At 45.9% G+C, this 23,480-nt stretch overlaps 2 protein-coding genes across 2 annotated transcripts in view; one reads left to right on the top strand and one right to left on the bottom strand.

Moving 5' to 3' along the window:
* The window catches only part of LOC137384790 (kininogen-1-like), a 42,692-nt gene extending 24,850 nt beyond the window's left edge, over positions 1 to 17,842 (bottom strand). The window contains exon 1 of the mRNA XM_068059266.1: positions 17,465 to 17,842. Within this exon, the coding sequence (XP_067915367.1) occupies positions 17,465 to 17,677 (213 nt within the window). The 5' untranslated portion in view covers positions 17,678 to 17,842. The remainder of the gene's footprint in view (positions 1 to 17,464) is intronic.
* Positions 17,843 to 22,777: 4,935 nt separating this feature from the next.
* slc26a5 (solute carrier family 26 member 5) overlaps positions 22,778 to 23,480 on the top strand; it is an 83,918-nt gene continuing 83,215 nt past the window's right edge. The window contains exon 1 of the mRNA XM_068059262.1: positions 22,778 to 22,884. The gene's annotated coding sequence lies outside the window, so the exon portion shown is untranslated. The remainder of the gene's footprint in view (positions 22,885 to 23,480) is intronic.

Here is a 23,480-nt window from a genome sequence, read left to right as displayed (position 1 = left end):
ATGAATGCGCCACAACCATGCGATTTCTTGACCAGCTTTCTTTGCAAATGCCAGTCCTCATTGGAGAATTCCTGCTTAGGAATTCAAGCCATAGTTATAGCATACATCCAAATCTTAAACAGCACAAATGGCCTACAAAAATAATCTTAACTTTACACTCTACAGATTTCCACTGTGCAGATAAATTTCTGAGTCCATAAACATCATACCTAATACTACTGCTATCCTACAAAACCAGTCCCACAGATAAAAGAAAGAATTTATGTTGCAATGTTATTTGTTGCGCAATGACTTTCCATTTCAGTGCCCTACTTTGTTCTGCAGGCTTGAACCTGACCAAGTATAAAAAAACACAAACAGCCAACACCAAGAAAAACATGATTTCCATCGGATTGAAACTATTTCACAAACTATAGGTTTATACAGTACCTTCGCTATTTTAATTTAATCTGTTGTTCTTTTTCTTTACCCCATGGGGGGAATTTTATGCACTCCCCTGTGGCGGGTTTAGAGGTGGGGAGAGCATATAATTGAGTGGGATGGTGGCAGGACCCCGCTACTGTCCCGCTTCCGCCAAAATTAATGCCCAATTAAGGGCCACATCTCGCTGCCACCGGCAATTAGCCCAGTGGCGGGCGGGCGGGTAGTTGTACGGGAAGCACGGCAAGAAAAACTGTGTGGGTTGCTTGCTGACTCCGGCTTGGGGTCAGGCAGGTTTCACTAGTTAAAAGGCACTTAGTGCCTGAATGAGGTACCCGGCATCGGGAAGGGGGTGGCCACTGACAGCCACCTCCTTGCCCTTACTGCTGATCCCCCTACATCGCCATCCCCCTACATTGCCATCCCCCGCGTCCCCCGTCCAGTGAGATGCCTCCCACGCTGACCTATCTGTGGCCTGGGTCCAGCGCCACTCCGAGACCTCAGGTGGGTGCTCCACTGACAGCAGCCATTGCTTCCACAGTGGTTCTGCTCAGTTAAAGAACTGTCGGCCTCTGATTGGCTGACAACTCTCAGAGGGCAGGCCTTCCATCATGGGGGTCCTTGATCCCGTGGAAGGCCTGCCACTGTCCAGTTAAGTGCCTAACTGGCACTTGATTCAGCAGGCCTCTCACAGAGGGGGCAACGCGGGGTTCTCGGCATCGCTTTTGCCAGAGGTCGAGACCCCCATCACCCAGATAAAATCTCGGCCAATATTTTACTTCCTCTACTTATTTAGATTTCTTCATCAATCCGCAACATTTCCGAGCTGAGAGGGATGGGCAGTCCAGTTTCCGCACTCAGTTTACAGTGAGGGTCCAAGAGATGACAGGTCCTTCAGTTTTCCCACTCTTAGTATGGTGATATATCTGGTTTATACTGGGAGCTAGGTCCTGACAGTGCTTTTCTTTATTCGTTCTTGGGATGTGACCATCACTGGCACCATCCCTATTTGCCCTCAGGAAGGTGGTGGTGAGATACCTTCTTGAACCGCTGTAGTCTGTTTGGTATAAGTGCTGTTAGGAAGGGAGTTCCAGGTTTTTGACCCAGCAACAATGAAGGAATGATGATATAGTTCTAAGTCAGGATGGTGTGTGGCTTGGAAGGGAACTTGCAGATGGTGGTGTTCCTGTGCATCTGCTGCCCTTGTCCTTATAGGTGGCAGAGATCATGGGTTTGGAAGGTGCTGTCAAAGGAGCCTCGGTAAGTTGCTGCAGGGCATCTTGCAGATTGTACACACAGCTGCCACTGTGCGTCAGTGGTGGAGGCAGTGAATGCTTAAGGTGGCAGATGAGGGGCCAATCATGTGGGCTGCTTTGACCTGGATGGTGTTGAGCTTCTTGAGTGTTGTTGGAGCTGTACTCATCCAGACAAGTGGAGTGTATTCCATCACACTCCTGACGTCTGCCTTGTAGATGGTGGACAGGCTTTGGGGAGTCAGGAACTGAGTTACTTGCCGCAGAATTCCCAGCCTTGCTCTTGGAGTCACAGTATTTATCTGGCTGGTCCAGTCAAGTTTCTGGTCATTGGTAACCTCCAGAAGGTTGATGGTGGGTGATTTAGAGATGGTAATGCCATTGAATGTCAAAAGGAGATGGTTAAATTCTCCCTTGTTGAAGATGGCCATTGCCTAGTACTTGTGTGGCATGAATGTTACTTGCTACTTATCAGCCCAAGACTGAATGTTGTCCTGGGCTTGCTGCATGTGGGCATGAAATGCTTTAGTGTCTGAGAAGTTGTGAATAGTGCTGAACACTGTGCAATCATCAGTGAATATCCCCACTGCTCACTTTATGTAGGAGGGAAGGTCATTATGAAGCAGCTGAAGATGGTTGCGACCAGAAGCAGCAGCGGCGGTGGTGAGAGGAGCCGGGGTATAAAAGTAGCAGAGAGCGAGGCCCGACACCAGAAGCAGCGGCGGCGGCGGTGAGAGGAGCCGGGGTATAAAAGGAGCGGAGAGCGAGGCCCAACACCAGAAGCAAAGGCGGCGGCGGTGAGAGGAGCCGGGGTATAAAAGGAGCGGAGAGCGAGGCCCAACACCAGAAGCAGAGGCGGCAGCGGTGAGAGGAGCCAGGGTATAAAAGGAGCGGAGAGCGAGGCCCAACACCCAGAAGCAGAGGCGGTGAGAGGAGCCGGGGTATAAAAGGAGCGGAGAGCGAGGCCCGACACCCAGAAGCAGAGGCGGCGGCGGTGAGAGGAGCCGGGGTATAAAAGGAGCGGAGAGCGAGGCCCGACACCCAGAAGCAGAGGCGGCGGCGGTGAGAGGAGCCGGGGTATAAAAGGAGCGGAGAGCGAGGCCCGACACCCAGAAGCAGAGGCGGCGGCGGTGAGAGGAGCCGGGGTATAAAAGGAGCGGAGAGCGAGGCCCAACACCAGAAGCAGAGGCGGCGGTAGTGAGAGGAGCCGGGGTATAAAAGGAGCGGAGAGCGAGGCCCAACACCAGAAGCAGAGGCGGCAGCGGTGAGAGGAGCCGGGGTATAAAAGGAGCGGAGAGCGAGGCCCAACACCAGAAGCAGAGGCGGCGGCAGTGAGAGGAGCCGGGGTATAAAAGGAGCGGAGAGCGAGGCCCAACACCAGAAGCAGAGGCGGCAGCTTTGTTCTGTTCAGTGGAACTACTTGACCAGCAAAAATCAAAGTGTGACATCACAGGAGGGCTGGTAAGTGATTGGTGGGTATTTCTTTATTTCTTCTTGTGTTGTTTTTTCTTGGTTTTTTTTGGTCTTGGCCAAGTAATTTAAATCAGGCGACGGCATTACAGGTTAAGAGTACACTTAAATAGTTATTTTTCTTAAATACTGTGATCCAAATTAATTAATTAACTTGAATAGTGATGGCTGGGCAGGCGATGTGTTCCAGCTGTAGTATGTGGGAGCTGGTGGACGCCGGTGCAATGCACGGTGACCACATCTGCAGCGTGTTGGCTGCTCGAGGAACTTTGGCTCAGAGTTGATGAGCTGGAGTCTGAGCTGCGGACACTGCGACACATCAGGGAGGGGGAGAGTTACCTGGACACTGCGTTTCAAGAGACAGTCACACCCCTTAGATTAATTACATCCAATCTGGACCGTGGTCAGGGACAGGAGGGTGTGACTGCGAGTGAGGCAGGTATGGGGATCCAGAATTTAGCTTTGGGGGAGCCTCAGCCAGTGCCCTGATCCAATAGGTACAAGGTTCTTGCTCCCAGTGTGGACGAGGGCACAGGCTGCAGGGTGGGTGAGCAAACTGACAGCACTGTGGTTCAGAGCACCATTCAAGTGGGGAAAGAAAAGAGAAATGTGGTTGTAATAGGGGATAGCATAGTTAAGAGAATAGATACTGTACTCTGCAGCAAAGATAGAGAGTCCTGAAGGCTGCGTTGTCTACCTGGTGCCAAGGTTAAGGACATCTCTTCCGGGCTAGAAAGCAACTTGGAGTGGGAGGCAAAAGATACAGTTGTCGTGGTCCACGTAGGTACCAACAACATAGGTAGAACTAGGAAAGAGGTTCTGCTGAGGGACTGTGAGCAGCTCGGGGCCAAATTAAAAAGCAGAACCACAAAGGTAATAATCTCCGGATTACTACCTGAGCCACATGCAAATTGGCTGAGGGTAAATAAGATTACAGAGGTTAATGTGTGGCTCAAAAATTGGTGTGGGAGAAATGGGTTCCGATTCATGGGACACTGGCACCTGTAATGGAGAAAGAGACAGCTGTTCCATTGGAATGGGCTTCACTTGAACCATGCTGGGACAAGTGTCCTGGTGAATTGTATAACTAGGGTTGTAGATAAGGCTTTAAACTAAATAGTGGGGAGGAGGGTTCAATTGAAGGGAAATTTAAAAAGTCGAATAGTAACGAGAGAGCAGAGTTGCAGGGTAGTGAAGGAACATACATTAATCAGAGAATGACAGGAAGGGACAGAGAATATAAGCACAAGAGTACAGCAGAAATTCGAACCAGAGTAGGTAAAAATGGTAAAAAGTCAAAGCTTAAGGCTCTTTATCTGAATGCACATAGCATTTGTAACAAGATAGATGAGCTGACAACACAGATAGAAATAAATAAATATGATTTGATAGCTATCACAGAGACGTGGTTGCAGGATGACCAGGACTGGAATCTAAATGTTCAAGGATATTCGTTCCAGAAGAATTGGCAGAAAGGAAAAGGAGGTGGGGTAGTTTTGCTATTAAAGGAAGGGATCAGCGCAGTTGTGAGTAATGATATAGGTGTAATAGATCATGATGTAGAATCAGTTTGGGTGGAAATAAGGAATAGCAAGGGAAACAAATCACGGGTGGGAGTGGTCGATAAGCCCCCGAAAAGTTGCCTCACTGACGGACAAGATATTAATCAGGAAATAATGGAGGCGTGTCAGAAGGGCACTGCAATTATCATGGGTGATTTTAATCTGCATGTAGACTGGACAAATCAAATTGGCATGGGTAGCAGGGAAGATGAATTCGTAGAGTGCCTCAGCGATTGTTACTTAGAGCAATATGTTGCAGAACCTACCAGGGAACAGGTTATTTTAGATTTGGTAATGTGTAATGAGGTAGAATTAATAAGAGATCTCATAGTTAATGATCCTTTAGGGGGAAGCGATCATAACATGGTAGAATTTCAAATTCAGTTTGAGGGTGAGCAACTCGGGTCTCAAACCAGTGTCTTCAACTTAAACAAGGACAATTACAGAGGTATGAAGAAAGAGTTGTCTAAAGTGGGTTAGGAAGATGGACGACAGGGGAAGTCAGTAAATGAGCAGTGGCAGACTTTTAAGCAGATATTTCATAACATGCAGCAAACATTTATTCCAGTCAGAAGGAAGGACTCTAAGAGAACGATGAACCACTTGTGGATAACAAAGGTAGTTAAGGAGAGTATCAAATCAAAATCAAAGGCATACAATGCGGTGAAAATGAGTGGTAGGCCAGAGAATTGGGAATTTTTTAGAAACCAGCAGCAGATGACTAAAAAATTAATAAAGAGGGAGAAAATTGATTATGAGAGTAAATTGGCAAGAAATATAAAAACAAACAGTAAGAGCTTCTATGGGTATATTAAAAGGAAGAGAGTAGTTAAAGTAAGTGTGGGGCCCTTAGAGGATGAGAATGGGGAATTAATAACAGGGAACGGGGAAACGGCAGATAATTTAAACCAATATTTTGCATCAGTCTTCACGGTGGAGGACATTATAAACATCCCAACAATAATAGATGAACAAGGTGTAAATGGGAGGGAGGAACTTGTAACAATCTCTATCATGAAGGACAAACTGATGGGACTAAAGGCAGACAAGTCGCCAGGACCTGATGGCCTGCAACCAAGGGTTTTAAAAGAAGTGGCTGCAGAGATAGTGGAGGCATTGGTCCTAATATACCAAAACTCACTGGATTTCGGTAGGGTAGCAGAGGATTGGAAAACCGCTAATGTGACATCCTTATTCAAGAAAGGAGGGAGACAGAAATCAGGAAACTATAGACCAGTTAGCTTAACATCAGTCATTGGGAAAATGCTTGAGTCGATTATTAAGGAAGAAATAGCAGGACATTTAGAAAAACATAATGCAATCAAACAGAGTCAACATGGTTTTATGAAAGGGAAATCATGTTTGACAAATTTGTTAAAGAGTTCTTTGAGGATATAACAAACAGAGTGGATAAAGGGGAACCGGTAGATGTAGTGTATTTGGATTTTCAGAAGGCGTTTGATAAGGTGCCACATAAAAGGTTATTGCACAAAATAGGAGTTCAGGGTATTGGGCGTAATATGTTGGCATGGATTGAGGATTGGCTAACACACAGAAGGCTGAGAGTCAGGATCAATGGGTCTTTTTCAGGTTGGAAAGCTGTAACTAGTGGGGTGCCACAAGGATCGGTCCTAGAGCCTCAGCTATTTATTATCTACATTAATGACTTGGAGGAAGGGACAGAGTGTAGAGTATCCAAATTTGCTGACGATACAAAAATAGGTGGGAAGGCATGTTGTGATGAGGACACAAAGAATCTGCAAAGGGATATAGATAGGTTAAGTGAGCGGGCAAAAATTTGGCAGATGGTGTTCAATGTGGGAAAGTGTGAGATAATCCATTTTGGTAGGAAGAATAAAAAGGCAGATTATTATTTAGATGGAGAAAGACTACAAAATACTGCAGTACAGAGGGATCTGCGTGTTCTTGTGCATGAAACACAAAAGGTTATCTTGCAGGTGCAGCAAGTAATTAGGAAGGCAAATGGAATTTTGGCTTTTATTGCTAGGGGGTTAGAGTTTAAAAATAGGGAAGTCTAATTACAACTGTACAGGGTGTTGGTGAGGCCACACCTGGAGTACTGGAATGCTTTGTCTTTCAACACACCATTAACATATTGTTTGCCTTTGCTCCGTGACCTTTTGGTCAGCTATGTGGCCTGGTCCAATCTGCACCTTCTCCTTTGTTATCTCTTGCCCAACCCCCACCTCACTTGTTTATAATCTGTGACTTTTCTAATATTTGTCAGTTCCGAAGAAGGGTCACTGACCCGAAACGTTAACTCTGCTTCTCTTTCCACAGATGCTGCCAGACCTGCTGAGTGAATCCAGCATTTCTTGTTTTTGTTCCTGGAGTACTGGATACAGTTTTGGTCCCCATATTTAAAGAAGGATATACTAGCATTGGAGGCAGTTCAGAAAAGGTTCACTAGGCTGATTCCTGGGATGAAGGGGCTGTCTTATCAAGAACAGCTAAACAGGTTAGACCTTCATTCATTGGAGTTTAGAAGAATGAGAGGTGATCTTATAGAAACATATAAGATTTTAAGGGGGCTCGACAGGGTAGATGTTGAGAAGACAACAAAGAACAAAGAACAGTGTCTGCGTGGGTTTCCTCCGGGTGCTCCGGTTTCCTCCCACATGCCAAAGACTTGCAGGTTGGTAGGTAAATTGGCCATTAGCAATTGCCCCCAGTATAGGTAGGTGGTAGGGGAATATAGGGACAGGTGGAGATGTGGTAGGAATATGGAATTAGTGTAGGATTAGTATAAATGGGTGGTTGATGTTCGGCACAGACTCGGTGGGCCGACGGGCCTGTTTCAGTGCTGTATCTCTAAACTAAACTAAACTAAATTAGTGAGACACAACCTCCCCTTCACAAAACCATGCTGCCTCTTGCTAAAAAGTTTGTTTGTTTCCAAATGGGAGTAAATCCTGTCCCAAAGAATCCTCTCTAATAATTTCCCTACCACTGGCGTAAGGCTCACCGGCCTATAATTACCTGGATTATCCTTGCTACCCTTCTTAAACAAAGGAACAACATTGGCTATTCTCCAGTCCTCTGGGACCTCACCTGTAGCCAATGAGGATGCAAAGATTTCTGTCAAGGCCCCAGCAATTTCTTCCCTTGCCTCCCTCAGTATTCTGGGGTAGATCCCATCAGGCCCTGGGGACTTATCTACCTTAATGCTTTGCAAGACACCCAACACCACCTCCTTTTTGATAATGAGATGACTGAGACTATCTACACTCCCTTCCCTAGGCTCATCATCCACCAAGTCCTTCTCTTTGGTGAATACTGATGCAAATTATTCATTTAGTACCTCGTCCATTTCCTCAGGCTTCACACATAGATTCCTTCTCTGTCCTTGAGTGGGCCAACCCTTTCCCTAGTTACCCTCTTGCTCTTTATATACGTATAAAAAGCCTTGGGATTATCCTTAATCCTGTTTGCCAATGACTTTTCATGACCCCTTTCCACTAGTGGGGGAATCTCGAACTAGAGGACATAATTACAGAATAAGGGAGCACACATTTAAAACTGAGATGCAAAGGAATTTCTTCTCTCAGAGGGTGGTGAATCTCTGGAATTCTCTGCCTCAGAGAGTTGTGGAAGCTAGGACACTAAACGTATTTAAGGAGGAGGTAGATAGATTTTTGAACTCTTGAAGAGTCAAGGGTTAGACAGAGCAGGCCTGAAAGAGAAGTTGAGGACTGGGACCATGATCTTATTGAATGGCGGGGCAGGCTTGAGGGGCTGAATGGCCTACTCCTGCTCCTATTTCTTATGTTCTTATGTTCTTATGAAGAGGATTAGTATAAATGGGCGGTTGATGGTCGGCACAGACTCGGTGGGCCGAAGGGCCTGTTTCAGTGCAGTATCTCTCTATGAGTCTATGACTCTATATTACCCCAAGAGACTCATGTAGCGATGTTTGGCCTGAGATGATTGGCCTCCAACAACCACAACCATAACCATCTTCCTTTGTGATAGGTATGACTCCAACTAATGGAGAGTTTACCCCTGATTCCCATTGACTTCAATTTTGCTAGGACTCCTTGATGCCACACTCAGTCAAATGCTGCCTTGATGTCAAGGGCAGTCACTCTCACCTGACCTCTGGAATTCAACTCTTTTGTTCCTGTTTGGACCAAGGCTGTAATGAGGTCTGGAGCCGAATGCCCCTGGCGGAACTCAAATGTAGCAACAGTGAGCACGTTATTGCTATGTAAGTGCCACTTGATAACACTTTTAACGGCACCTTTCATCACTGTCCTGATGATTGAAAGTGGACTAATGGGGTGGTAATTGGCCAAACCAGATTTCTCTGGCTTTCTATGGACATGACATACTTCATAGAGTCATACAATCATTATGGCACAGAGGGAGGCCATTCAGTCCATCAAGTCAATGCTGGCTCTCCATAGAGCAATCCAGTCAGTCCCATTCCCCCGCTCTATGTCTGTAGCCCTGCAAGTTTATTTCCTTCAAGTGTCCATCCAGTTTCCTTTTGAAATCATTCATCATCCCCACTTCCACCACCCTCATAGACAGTGAGTTCCAGGTCATTACTATTCACTGCGTAAAAAGGTTCTTCCTCATATTCCCCCCTGCATCACTTGCCCAAAACCTTAAATCTATCCCCTAGTCCTTGTACCAACAGCTAATGGGAACAGTTTTTCCTTGTCTACCTTATCTAGACTTGCCAGAATTTTGTATACCTTTATCAAATCTCCCCTCAATCTCCTTTGCTCCAACGGAAACAACCCCAGCTTCTCTAATCTAACCTTGTAACTAAAATCCTTCATCCTCTGCACTCTCTCAAGGACCTTCACATCCTTCCTAAAGTATGGTGACCAGAACTGGATGCAAAACTCTAGTTGTGGCCTCACCAGAGCTTTATAAAGGTTCAGCATAACTTACTGCTTTTGTACTCAATACCTCTATGTATGAAGTCTAAGATCCCATATGCTGCTAACTACACTCCAATCTGTCCTGCCATCTTCAAAGATCTATGCACATGCACCCCCAAGGTCCCTCTGTTCCTGCACACTCTTTAGAACTGTGTGATTTAGTCTATATTGCCTTTCTTTTTCCCTTCAGCCAAAATGCATCACCTTACACTTCTCTGTATTAAATTCCTTCTGCTCATTCTGTTAGCCTATTAATGTCCTGTTGCAGTCAATGTGTATCCTTCTGACTATTTGCCACTCCTCCAAGTTAGGTATCTTTGGCAAATTTTGAAATTTTACTTAGTATTTCAATATCCAAGTCATCTGTACATATCAAAAAGGCAGTGGTCCACCACCGACTCTTGGGGAACACCACTGTCTACCATCCTCCAGTCTGAAAAATAACCATTTACAACAACTACAAGATTATGAGGGGTATGGACAGGGTGGATAGGGAGCAGCTGTTCCCCTTAGTTGAAGGGTCAGTTACAAGGGGTCACAAGTTTAAGGTGAGGGGTGGGAGGTTTAAGGGGGATTTGAGGAAGAACTTTTTACCCAGAGGGTGGTGATGGTCTGGAATGCCCTGCCTGGAAGGGTGGTAGAGGCAGGTTTAGTTTAGTTTAGAGTTACAGCACTGAAACAGGCCCTTCGGCCCACCGAGTCTGTGCTGACCATCAACCACCCATTTATACTAATCCTACACTAATTCCACATTCCTACCACATCCCCACCTGTCCCTATATTTCCCACCTATACTAGGGGCAATTTATAATGGCCAATTAACCTATCAACCTGCAAGTCTTTGGCATGTGGGAGGAAACCGGAGCACCCGGAGGAAACCCACGCAGACACAGGGAGAACTTGCAAACTCCACACAGGCAGTACCCAGAATTGAACCCGGGTCGCTGGAGCTGTGAGGCTGCGGTGCTAACCACTGTGCCACTGTGCCTCACATCCTTTAAAAAGTACCTGGATGAGCCAAGTGCTGACAAATGGGATTAGGTAGACAGGTCAGGTGTCTTTAATGCATCGGTGCAGACTCGATGGGCCAAAGGGCCTCTTCTGCACTGTATTATTCTGTGATTCTGTGAACTAGTTGTTTTCTATCCTTAAGCCTATTTTTATCCAAGCTGACACTGACCCTCCTATTCCGTGAGCCTCAATTTTGTTAATCAACCTTTTATGTGATACTTTGTCAAACGCTTTCTTAAAATCCATATAAACAATATCCAATGCATTCTCTTCATTAATCTTTTCTGTTTTTTAATCAAAAAATTCAGTTAGATTAGTCAAGCATGAACTGCCTTTACAAATCCATGCTGACTATCCTTAATTATCTCAAACCTCTCCAAGTGCCTTGTTGATTTTTTTCCCTGATTATTGTTTCTAAAACCTTACCCACCACTGATGTTAAATTGACTAAACTGATTGGTCCATAATTACTAGGACTGTCCATACATCCTTTCTTGAATAAGGATGCCACATTTGCCATGCTCCAATCCTCTGGCATTTCCCCCACATCTAGGGAAGATTAGAAGATTATGGCAAGCCCTTCCGCTAGGTGATTTTCTACATTGTTGGGTAGATGTCAGTGTTGTAGCTGTACTGGAACAGCTTGGTTAGCGGCATGGCTAGTTCTGGTGCACAAGTTTTCAATACTCCATACAGGATGTTGTCAGGACCCAGAGCCTTTGCTGTATCCAGTACCTTCAGCCATTTCTTGATACCACATGGAATTGGCTGAAGACTAGCATCTGTGATGCTGGAGACCACAGGAGGAGGCTGAGATGAATCATTCACTCGACACTTCTTACTGAAGGCAGTTGCAAATGTTTCAGCCTTGTCTTTTGCAATGACGTGCTGGGTTACCCTGTCATTGAGGATGTGAACATATTTGGAGCCTTCTGCTATTTAATTGTCCACCACTATTTACACCTGGATGTGGTGGGACTGTAGAGCTTTGATCTAATCCAAAGTAGAAATCATCCAGGGGACAATTTGAGCTACCCGCCCACCCAACCCCCTTAAACAACCCAGCGAAAACCAGGCATGGGAGCTGTTAAAGTGGATTGGGAAGTTACCCACTCCAATCCCAGCCCGATCTGGCCGACTGCAATTTTAAATTGCAGGTGATAAGGATGCCCGTTGGTTGCCAGCAGGCTGCTTCTTTCAGTAAATCTGATGAAAGGTCACGGACCTGAAACGTTAACTCTGCCTCTCTCTCCACAGGTGCTGCCAGACCTGCTGAGTATTTCCAGCACTTTCTGTTTTTATTTTGCTTCTTTCAATATGTGGATTGGTCTCCAATTACATCATGGAAACCTGACTACTATTTTTACCTGAGGCATGAGCAGGGCAGTGGCGCGGATTCCCCACCAGGGTCGTTTCCTTGTGGGTCATCAGTAGCAGGAATGTCCTTCCGAGACCTACAAGGAAACCTTGGTCCTTCCTGGGTCAGATTTCTCCTCCTTCCACTGGCCGAGCCCTTCTGATCCATTTACCTTGTGGCAAAGACCATTCCTGCTGATCCCTGGCAGATTTGGTCTGGGCAGCCAGTTCCTGCCAATTTCAAGGCTATTTTGCACGGGAAATTGGCAAGCGGCATGCTATTGAGGCTTGATACCACTGTTAGACTGTGCTCCTGCCTAGGACCAAACATTGTCCCTATCAGTGTCGGAAAATACAGATCTGAACCATGTCCTATTATTTATCCCACAGCACAGCTGCAAAACAAACTGCCCTGACCCTGTGACCCATTTCAATTTTATTTCATTCGACAAGTTTAAAGTAAAAGAGTAGGAATGATAGATGGAGTCAACCTGTCTGCAGCAATGCCAAAAGCAGTGTAGTTATTCTGGAATTTTGTTTCTGGCAGGTCCTTGATATTTCAGTGAGTTTACCCAGTGCGTAACTAAGCCATAGAGACGAGAGTGGTCCCAGAGTCCAATTCCACTGTATGTTGAATTAGCTGATCTCAGTTGGATTGTCAGTAGAGATACTGCAACTGACCTTTGGAAGCACCTTCCCAAAAAAAATTCCATTGTCTCGCTTGTGCTTTACAGTATTACTGACAAAAGATGTGCATTATCCTGTGTAATTTTTATGTACAGCATATCATCACTCAGTTCTCCGGAAGAAGGTTCACATGTTTTACAACAGCCTGTTTATTTTTATTGTCAGTATGTCAAGGTTGGTCTTTATTACACCTCTACTTCCCCAGTTGTCTGATACAGTTGAATGGCTTACTAATTCATTTCAGAGTTATGGGTCACATATTTCTTCCTGAAAGTATACGACTGAACCAGGTGGAGTTTTGCAAAAATCGAATAGCTTCATGGTCATTTTTAGTGATACCAGATGTTTTGAAACTGAATGTAAATTCTCCAGCTGCCATGATAAGGTTTGAACTCAAGATTCTCTGGTTTATTAGTCCATGTCTCTGGATTACACACCCTGTACCATTACCATTAAAGTACCTACAGTTCTTGCAATGACTCAGAAAATGTTATCCAGGCAGTATTTGTGCAAGAAATAATGTTACAACAATGATCTTCTTCAGTGGAATTCAAAAACATTCTATTTAATGGCAGATTTGAGCAAAGAATTACGCTGATCATTATGGCTGGAATTTTCTGGGCCCTTTGAGGACGGGCTGGGAGGCGAGATGGATTGGCAAAATGATGGGGAAGGCTTTGGGAGGCAAGATGGATTGGCAAAATGATGGGGAAGGCTTTGGGAGGCAAGATGGATTGGCAAAATGATGGGGAAGGCTTTGGGAGGGGAACCATATTGCCAGCGGCAGGAAAAGTTGGAAAGGGTCAGTTCTCACCTCGGGCATTTTGCTCGCATTGGGAGGGTCACGTGGGGAGACCGTCCAGTGAAACCTGGTGGCCTTCTAGCAGGCTCTGGGGCAGGGGATGCCCTTCTTTATGGGCACTCCATGGCCCAGGGTGGAACCCCTGGTAGAAATAGCCGCCACTGTGCCTGTTTCTGCACCCCCCCCCTTGCCCCAATTGCCAGAGCCTCCATGCTTGGCCCTGGCTTCCCCAACAGTACTTACCTCCTCACCTTGCAGCTGCAGTGTCAGCACTGGTCGTCCTTTGATTGGGCTGGCAGCTCCTGGGGGTAGGCTGCTGTCCTTAATTGGACAGCGGCTCTCGTGTCAGCCACTTAATTGGCTGCCAATGACAAAATACCACCCAGGTTCTGCCGCCTGTCAAAGCAGGATCACCTCCTGCTTTTGGCCTTGGCGGCAGGACTCCTGTCCTCTCCATAAAATTCAGCCCTATGTATTCCAACACAATAAATAACTTGCCTTTGACGACATTTATGTTGGCACTGCACATAAAGAGCAGAGCAACTCCACCCCTTCAGCTTTCGAAACCAGAACTAGAAAGATAAATGTACAAATTCTCCCAAAAGGTAAAACAAAAATTTAAATATTTTTACATTACATTCTTATTTTCATTATAGAAATTAAATGCACTTCAAATGAGATACCTGCAATAAACCTGTAATATCACAGTTCCTTATTGTTGGAAAGTGGAAAAAGTCACATGATGTTTTGTTTTAGGTTTGGCTGATTCACAGACTTAATGGACATGAACTTCATCTGCTCCAATTTTTGGGCATGGGCCATGATTTGCAATGTGCTGACCCTTGTTGGAAATGAGATGGGCATCACATAAGATCAGTTTACACACCTCGAACTGGATTTTGTTCTCCCCCAGGCATCGGGGTCCGTGGCGGTGGTGGTGCTGGGGGGGATGGTTGCCGGCCACGCACCCCGATGCCAGGAGGGCCCGGCCCAATATTAGTGGCGGCAGCGAGGCCTTGTGGCGGCCCGTCCCCACCGCTCAGCAATGGACCCCCATTTGAATATGTAAATAAATTAAAATGAATGAATAAACGATCTTCTGCCTGTTTCCCCACCCCCACTTTCCTCACTACTACCCTCCCCTTATGCATTTGTGCTTTCAGATAGTCAGGAACTCCTGGCTGCTCAGCCACTGCAGCTTCAGGTGGGTGAGAGGAAGAGCACACCTCTAAGGAAGAAGCACCATCACTTAACCTTACACTTGCAGCCACCAGCTCAGATATTGGCTCGGCATGTACCTTAGGGACTAGTTTAGAGTCGAGATCAGCATGTGGCGAATCACTGGGCATTGTGGGCCAGGACAGTTGGATAGGTCAGCTCGTATGCGAACACCCTGGAGGCCGCAGTTGCAGACGAGTTCTGCTGCAGAGACCTTAGGTGAGGACCTCGTTGGGCGGACTATAGGAAAATGCTGATTAGTGTGCATACTGAGATGCTTAGTGCATTGGCAGGCCTGCCAGATAGTTCCCAGTCACTGGTTAGGAGCGTGGAGAAGTCTTCCTCTACTGTGCCACAGTGCATTGTGCAGTGCTTGGATCCCATCCTTTCCACTGTTGAAGTGGTGGGTACCTGTATTGCAGCACTGCCAGACCGACCCCTGATGGACCATCTGATGGTCGCTGTCTCAGCTTCCATTGCAACACAAGCAGAGGCCTCCCGATGTCTCAGTGTGCTGTGGAAGCTCAGACGTCATGAGATCCCTGGCTGTTGCCACCCAGGCTCAGACTGCCGCCATCCAGGCACAGACAGCTGCCATCAGATCTCAGTGCTTGATAGGGCATGCAGGCTCTCACAGCAGTCCAGCATTCTGTGCCCCAGCAGATTACAAGGATTGCTGAGGCGCTGCCCTGGGGAGTGGCAGAGGCATTTTGGAGCATGAACATGCTGTCCTCTCTCAGGATGCCTACTTTCGTGCTCCCACCACTGCCGCTCCAGCAGTGCCCTTACTGATGCCTCTCAGCCAGCCAGCTCAGACTACTCCCACCCATGCTGAGGTGGTGCAGTCTGAAGCTGGGCCCTCGAGGTCCAGAGCTGTTCAAGGGCGTCCTACAAGGCCACCTGCAGTCTCCCCCCAGTGAAAGTTATCAGTCTTCCAACAGCTATGCTGCAGCCACTGGGTTAGCACTGTGAAGGAACACTAGGACAGGCAAGGGAACCTGCAAGACAGGTACTAAGGGAATGCACAAGGCTGATTAGTTTTTTCGTATAATTGATATCTTGCTGAATGAAGTTGTTGAATGAAGGTTTTGTTGTTGATCTTTATTGAATGATATAGGCCAAGGAGACTTTGTGGTCGGGAATCTGAAATGAATGCACTCTAAGGAAATGGTGGGTCCATATTGGGGTGAAGAAATTCATTTCAACTGAAGCAAAACCTCATCATGTGGTCCCTGTTGCTCATCCAGTTGCATGTGTCCTTCCTGTCCATGGATGAGGGGTCCTATCTTCCTCATCCTTTTTCACTTCTTCCTCCTCCTGCTCCTCCTGAGGTGGCCTCCAGATCCCAGGTGGTAGTGGCTGGGCCCGCATAATGACTGGGTTGTGGAGGATGCAACACACCATCAGAAACATGGAGACCTTCTTGGGCATGTACTGCAGAGATTCTCCGAGCAAACTAAGCAGTGAAAGCTTTGCTTCAGGAGACCGATGGCTTGCTCCACCATGTTGGGGGTGGCTCCATGGCTTTCATTGAAGGCCCTCTGACCTCGTGTGGTGGGATGGGAGAGGGGGTCATGTCACCCAGCAGCCAGCCTCTGATGGGTCTTGGAGGCCCAAAGATAGTGGGTATTGCTAACTGATGCAGGATAAAAGCACTATGGATGCTGCCAGGGTAGCGGACATTCACTGAGATGAGCTTCTTGGTGTGGTCGCATACCACCTGCATATTGACTGAGTGGTAGTCCTTAAGGTTGCGATGTCACTCTCCATTTATGAGGCGGGTCTGCAGAGCCGCGTGCTTGCAGTTGATGGTGCCCTGTACCATCGGGAAGCCCACTAACCTGGCAAACCCATGTGTCCTTTCATCTTGGTGTTCCCACCTTAGGGAAAAGAGGATGAAGTCCCCACTTCCTGTGTACAGTGCCTCTGTCACCTCTCTGATGCTTCTGTACACAGTGAACTGCAACATGTTCCTGATGTTGCCTGTTCCCGCCTGGAAAGAACCCGTTGAGTCAAAAGAAAGGGTGACGGTATTCTTCACAGCCACTGGGAAGGCCGTCCTCAACTGGTTTGAGGCTTCAGGTCCCCTCCTCGTAGGGGTTCCCCTCTCTGTCTGCTCCTCTGCATATCCTTGTTGCAGAGCAAGTGGCACTGCAACCACTGCTGCCATACCTGTGCAAAGCAATGTTATTTTCTCTCTGTCAGCAGAAACCTCCAAACTCCTGCAGCAACTCACCACAGTGTTTTCACCCATTGATGCCAGTGGCACACATTGTGCACATTTAGACACACTCAGGGGACGCACCTGCATGTTGAGTTAGGACACGTGGACCACTCGAAGCGGCAGTATGCAAATGAATTTCCCACCCAGGATAACTTAGTATAATAGACAGGATGGGTTTCACAGTGGTAAAAACAGACTGCTGTTCTAAGAACATTACTATAAATTCGATCCAATCCAGTAAATTGAATCAAAAATTGTCACTCATCAGGCATTTCCATTCAAATTTAAATGGTTGCTAATTTAATATACCTAAATAATAATCTGGACACATGTAAACAACAAAGAAAAAAAACATTGCTTTGTTCTCCACAACCTGAAATCTTCTAGACCATTTACTCTCTTTAGTTAATAGTTACTCTGTTAAATTACGCTTTCATGTGGTTCAAAAATATATTAAACAGTAATTATTAGTTACACAAATAATTGTTTGTTCATATAATTAGCAATTACCTGCGAAACTATTAGTTACATGAGTAATTATTACTTACCTTATACTTGGCACTTTTAAGATGGCTCTGCTTGAAAAGGTAAGGATTGTTCGACTTTCTGTTGTAAGCATTCATTGCATAATCTACAGCCAGATTCGCCTCCCGATCAGATACTGGAACCCGGATAAGCACTTCTGCAGACTTAACAGAAACTGTGGCTGAAAGCACAAGACAAAAACAAAACAAGACATATACAAAAATGTCACGAGCCATTACCAAGGATGAATTCTATTTATAGAAAGAAATTATAAAATCATTAAAAGAAATTTTCAATGTAGAACGCTTTCAATGTGGAACTCCAGATCGAGTCTCGGACTGCGTTTTCTGTGGGATTTTTGCACATGGGTTTGTTGAGTTCATATGTTCTTTGGTACGTAAACTAACATCCTGACATTAGGTCGACAAAAGTATATAGCCTCTGTTTACTAGGACAATACAAGGGCACTTTGGTAATGGGTCAAATCGAAAGACATGCAGGGAAGCTGACTTTGCAAGATTTGACATGGGATCAAAAACGTTCACAGCCTTTAGCTGAAGTTGCCTGCTTTTTCAAAAATAAAATAAAATTTTATTCGGGCTGTCAAGCAATTAAAAACATTATTTGCAATTAATCTCGCGATTACAAATTTTATTCAATCTTTTTATTGCATATTAATAGATCTTCTGAAAGAATCAGACAATACTTTTGAACAGTTAGAACAGAAAAAAAAAGTTAGAAAAGAAAATAATGAAGGGGGGATTGTATCTTCGGATACTCAAAGAAAGTATCAAGATCATTACCCAGAATCAGAGGGAGAATTGCTCCTTCCCCATTTTGAGATGCTGGAGGGGTGACGGGGTGAAATCGGTTGAAGAACCAGTGTTTTCCACTTTGTTGCAGGGAAAAAGACAATCAGAAAGATAGTCATTGGGGGCAAAATTGGATAACTCCCGAAAATGGGCAGGAAGATCATGATGTGTGATTAACCTGTTTCCGAGCCTTCCGATCAGGCAGCTCATTCACATGATAGCTGCATGCAGCCCGCAGCTAACTGCATTAGGCTGTACGCCTTGGCAGGGGACCCAAGCTCATGCAAGACTAGCACCACTTAAAGCCAAGAGGCCCTCCAGAAGACATTGTGAAGGCAGTGGGACCAGAGAGCCATCATAGTTGATGCAAGCATTCTGGCCCCAAGGACCTGGATGTAGTGCTGCATAAGTTTAATGACCTCACAGAAGTGATCAAGGTCAGTGAATTCATCTTCAAATATAATTTCCTTACAACTGTACCATTAGCCTCAAATGCTGCTCAATTGTCCTAGGCCCAGCCACCTTCAGCTGCTTCATCAATGACCTTCCTTCAATCATAAGGTCAGGAGTGGGGATGTTCGCTGATGATTGCACAATGTTCAGCACCATTCGCAACTCCTCAGATATTGAAGCAGTCCGTGTAGAAATGCAGCAAGACCTGAACAATATCCAGGCTTGGGCTGATAAGTGGCAAGTAACATTCGCGCTACACAAGTGCCAGGCAATGACCATCTCCAACAAGAGAAAATCTAACCATCTCCCCTTGACATTCAATGGCATTACCATCGCTGAATCCCCCACTATCAACATCCTAGGGGCTACCATTAACCGAAAACTGAACTGGAGTAGCCATATAAATACCGTGGCTACAAGAGCAGGTCAGAGGCTAGGAATCCTGCGGCGGGTAACTCACCTCCTGACTCCCTAAAGCCTGTCCACCATCTACAAGGCACAAGTCAGGAGTGTGATGGAAGACAGTCCACTTGCCTGGATGGGTACAGCTCGAACAACACTTAAGAAGCTTGATGCCATCCAGGACAAAGCAGCCGGCTTGATTGGCACCCCATCCACAAACATTCACTCCCTCTACCACCGATGCACAGTGGCAGCAGTGTGTACCATCTACAAGATGCACTGCAGCAACGCACCAAGGGTCCTTAGACAGCATCTTCCAAACCCGCGATCTCTACCAACTGGAAGGCCAAGGGCAGCAAATGCATGGGAACACCACCACCTGCAAGTTCCCCTCCAAGTCACACACCATCCTGCACAGCCACATCACTCAAATACATTGCACTACATTCAACACACTTCCCTCTTTCTTGCAGGACAAGTGATGCATAATTTACAGGGGACTGGCACGAATGGGGAGACAGTGGTGTCGTGGTAATGTCATTGGACTAGAATCTAGAGGCCCAGGCTAATGCCCTAGGGACACAGGTTCAAATCCCACCATAGCAATTCAATTAATAAAAAATCTTGAATTGAAAGCCAGTCATCAGTAATGATGCCATTAATGTCCTTCAGGGAAGGAAATCTGCTCTCCTTACCTGATCTCGCCTACATGTGCTTGACTCTTAACTGCCCTCTGAAATGGCCTAGTAAGCCACTCAGTTTAAGGGTAATTAGGGATGGGCAACAAATGCTGGCCTAGCCAGCAATGCTCACATCGCATGAACGAATAAAAAAAGGATGGCCATCCTTACCCCACTGCCCCCCACCCTGCTTTCCTATGTTATGAAACCATTAAAGTGATGAGGTATGGTCATACCTAATTAACCTTCTCTCATCCTACTTCCCCAACATCCTAAAACATCTCTTCTGATATGTAAACTGCAGTTGGTATAAACATATACCACTTGTATTCCCCCCCTTCCCTTCATAACCATTCCCTTGTGCCTTTCTCCTTTCAAATACCCAAGAATTATCACCTGGCCAGGGAGTGGTGTAAAAGAGGTGGAAGAGCAACAAGAGACTGATGATGAAAAAACACCGTCACTCGATCTCACACTCGCAGCCATCTGCTCAGATACAGACTCTGCTTGTACTTTAGAGGGTAACTTAGAGATGGGATCTGTACAAGGTGAGGCACTGGGCACAAGTGGCCTGCAGCCAGAGCTGGGGACAAGGGTAGTGCAGATGTCAGCTCGCCATAGGGCAAGGTCACACACAAGTTCTGCTAGAGGGAACTCAAATGAGGACTTTGATGGGGCAGCCTACAGAAAAAAATCAACGGCTATGCACATTGAAATACTTGGGGCAATTGGCAGGCCTACCAGAAAGCTTGCAGTCAATGTCCGGGAGCATGCAGGAGTCTGGCACCAACATGGCATAGGGATTTGAGCCATCCTTTCTAGCATGGAAGTGATAGCCAACTCCATGAAAACACTCGCAGACCCAACCATGATGTGACATTTGATGGCAGATGTCTCAGCTTCCATTGGAGCACAAGCAGAAGCCACCTAACCTCTAGCTGCTGCAGTGAAAGCTCAGACTTGTCACGCAAGCTCAGCTTGCTGCCACACAAGCCCAGACTGCTGCCGTCATTATTGCAGATACTAGTGTGCAAAGGGCTTGCAGTTTCTCACAGCAATCTGACAATCTTCCAAAAGGCTTTTGATAAAGTCCCTCATAAGAGACTAGAACAAAAAGCAAAATACTGCAGATGCTGAAAATCTGAAATAAAAACAGAAAATGCTGGAAATGCTCAGCAGGTCTGGCAGCATCTGTGGGGTGAGAAACAGAGTTAATGTGGTTAGCACCGCAGTCTCACAGCTCCAGCGACCCAGGTTCGATTCTGGGTACTGCCTGTGCGGAGTTTGCAAGTTCTCCCTGTAACTGCGTGGGTTTTCGCCGGATGCTCCGGTTTCCTCCCACAGCCAAAGACTTGCAGGTTGATAGGTAAATTGGCCATTATAAATTACCCCTAATATTGGTAGATGGTAGGGGGAAGGTGGGGATGTGAGAGAGTAATAGGATTAATGTTGGATTAGCATAAATGAGTTGATGGTCGGCACAGACTCGGTGGGCCGAAGGGCCTGTTTCAGTGCTGTATCTCTAAATAAATAAAAAATAAACGTTTCAGATCAATGACGTGCTGATGAAGGGTCTCCAACATATTGCTCGGATTGCTGACGTGCCACACCATGGGAGTAGCAGTAGCTGCGTGGAGCATGAATCTGCTGTCCTCTCTCTCAGGAAGACAGCATTTGTCCTCCCACCACTGCCATTACACCAGTGCCCCTGCTGTTGCCTGTTAGCCAGCCATCCCAGACTGCTGCTACCCATGCTGAGATGGTGCAGCCCAAAGCCAGGCCTTCAACACCTAGAACTGCTCGAAAGTGTCCTGCAAGGCCACATGCAGACTCATCCAGTGAAAGTCAGCAGCCTTCCACTAGGCATGTTGCAGCCTCTGGGATAACTGTGCATAGGAGTACTAAGACGGGCAACAGCATCAGGCCCTTCATCACCAAGTTATCAATCTGAAATGTTAACTGTTTCTGTCTCCACAGGTGCTGCCAGACCTGCTCAGTATTTCCACTATTTTCTGTTTTTATTTCCGATTTTCAGCATCTACAGCATTTTGTTTTTGTATTAGTCTGTTATGAGGGACTTTATCAAATGCCTTTTGGAAGTCATATAAATAGTATTCTTAGATATTCCACTGTCCAGTCATTTTTTAATAAAATTCAATCCATTTCATCAGGTATGATTTACACTTTACAAATCCATGCTGGCTTTCTTTGATCAGCTGAACATTTCCAAGTCGCCCTATACTTAATTATAAACTCTAGCAATTTGCCAGCATGCAGAGTTTTTCTCTCAAAGGGATTTCTGTTTCTCTCTTTTAATCTTCATTCCTCCTTTCCCTTCTCATATTTGATTACCTGTCTGCTAAAGTTTGCTTTGACAGATTTTCTTTCACAGGTAAGCCCTTAAACCAAACCAACCTGCCCTCTCAGGTGAATGTAAAAGATCCCATGGCAGTCTGCAAAGTACAGCAGGGGAGTTCCCCAAGTGTCCTGGCCAATATTTATCCCCCAAGCAACATCACTAAAAAAAATGATCTGGTCATTTATCTCATTGATGTTTGTGGAAGATTGCTGTGTGCAACTTGTCTGCCGCGTTTCCTACATTCCAACAGTGACTACACTTCAAAAAGTACTTTGTTGCCTGCAAAGCAGTTTGGGAGGTCCCGAAGTTGTGAAAAGTGATGTGTAAATACAAGCCTTTCTTTCATCACTTTCCTAAGCAACCGTCTTTGGCTCTGATTTAGTTTGAACATATAGACTTCGTTATATTAGCAGGTTCCTCCATTCAGATGGGGTGTAAGTTTTATGGGAGCACTGGGTCTTGCCCTGTGCCACCCCTCAAGGGTCTTGTCAAAAACAGTCGATCTGTCATTGACTTTCCAGCTTCGGCCCCACCAGGGTGAGTGAAGGATTCGCGCAGGCGCACACCAGCAATGGGTGGTTCCTTTAGCAAGATGGCGGCGGGGGATGGCGGTACGTGTCAGTGACGTCTACGATTTCCAAACAGGGAAGTCTCGAGCGGGAGCCGGTTTGTTGTTTAGAAGATGGAGGTCTGACCGTTGCGTTGGTTGTGTGGTGAAGAGAGAGCGAAGGGGTCAGGTGAGTTGGTGCTGCTGGGTCGTGTCTAGGAGCAGTAAATAGAATCATGGAATGGTTACCGCACGGTAATTGCTGCTTCACATCACTACAGGCGGAATTGGTTACTTATCTCTTTCTGATAGCACTGAACTTTAACAGCAATCATATGCTTTATCCTAATTGCTGTCGCTATTTATTGCCCAGTTATTGGAAAGATAACGCTGTACGAGTAAGACAGTTCCTCTCCTTTAGGTAATATAAACTCTTATGCTGGGTAAAAGGGACAGGGTGGATAAAAGAGAATATCAAATTTAACATTTTAAAAGCTCTGTAAATAACCCCTGTCCCCCAACCTGGACACCATTGAGTATTTGTTCAGAGTGGAGCTGAGGTGATGCCATTTTTTTAGTCTCTTATAAATAGGGATTTAATATTAGTCAGTACTATACTTATTTGGAAATCAAAATTTATATTATCTTAATTTGTAAGGGTGCATATAGTTTTTTTATCTTTTATATTTAGCAACTAATTTGGATGGAAAGTTTGTTCACTTTTGAGCCTCCAGTAGAGCAAGAAGCACTCAAGCAGATGGAGAAGAAAGCTTTTTCTTTTTGATG

This window comes from Heterodontus francisci, chromosome 27, assembly GCF_036365525.1.
Source record: "Heterodontus francisci isolate sHetFra1 chromosome 27, sHetFra1.hap1, whole genome shotgun sequence".
In the NCBI taxonomy this organism is placed as follows: Eukaryota; Metazoa; Chordata; class Chondrichthyes; order Heterodontiformes; family Heterodontidae; genus Heterodontus; species Heterodontus francisci.
Note: the sequence above shows the minus strand (reverse complement) of the source record. Positions and strands in the feature narration are given on the sequence as shown.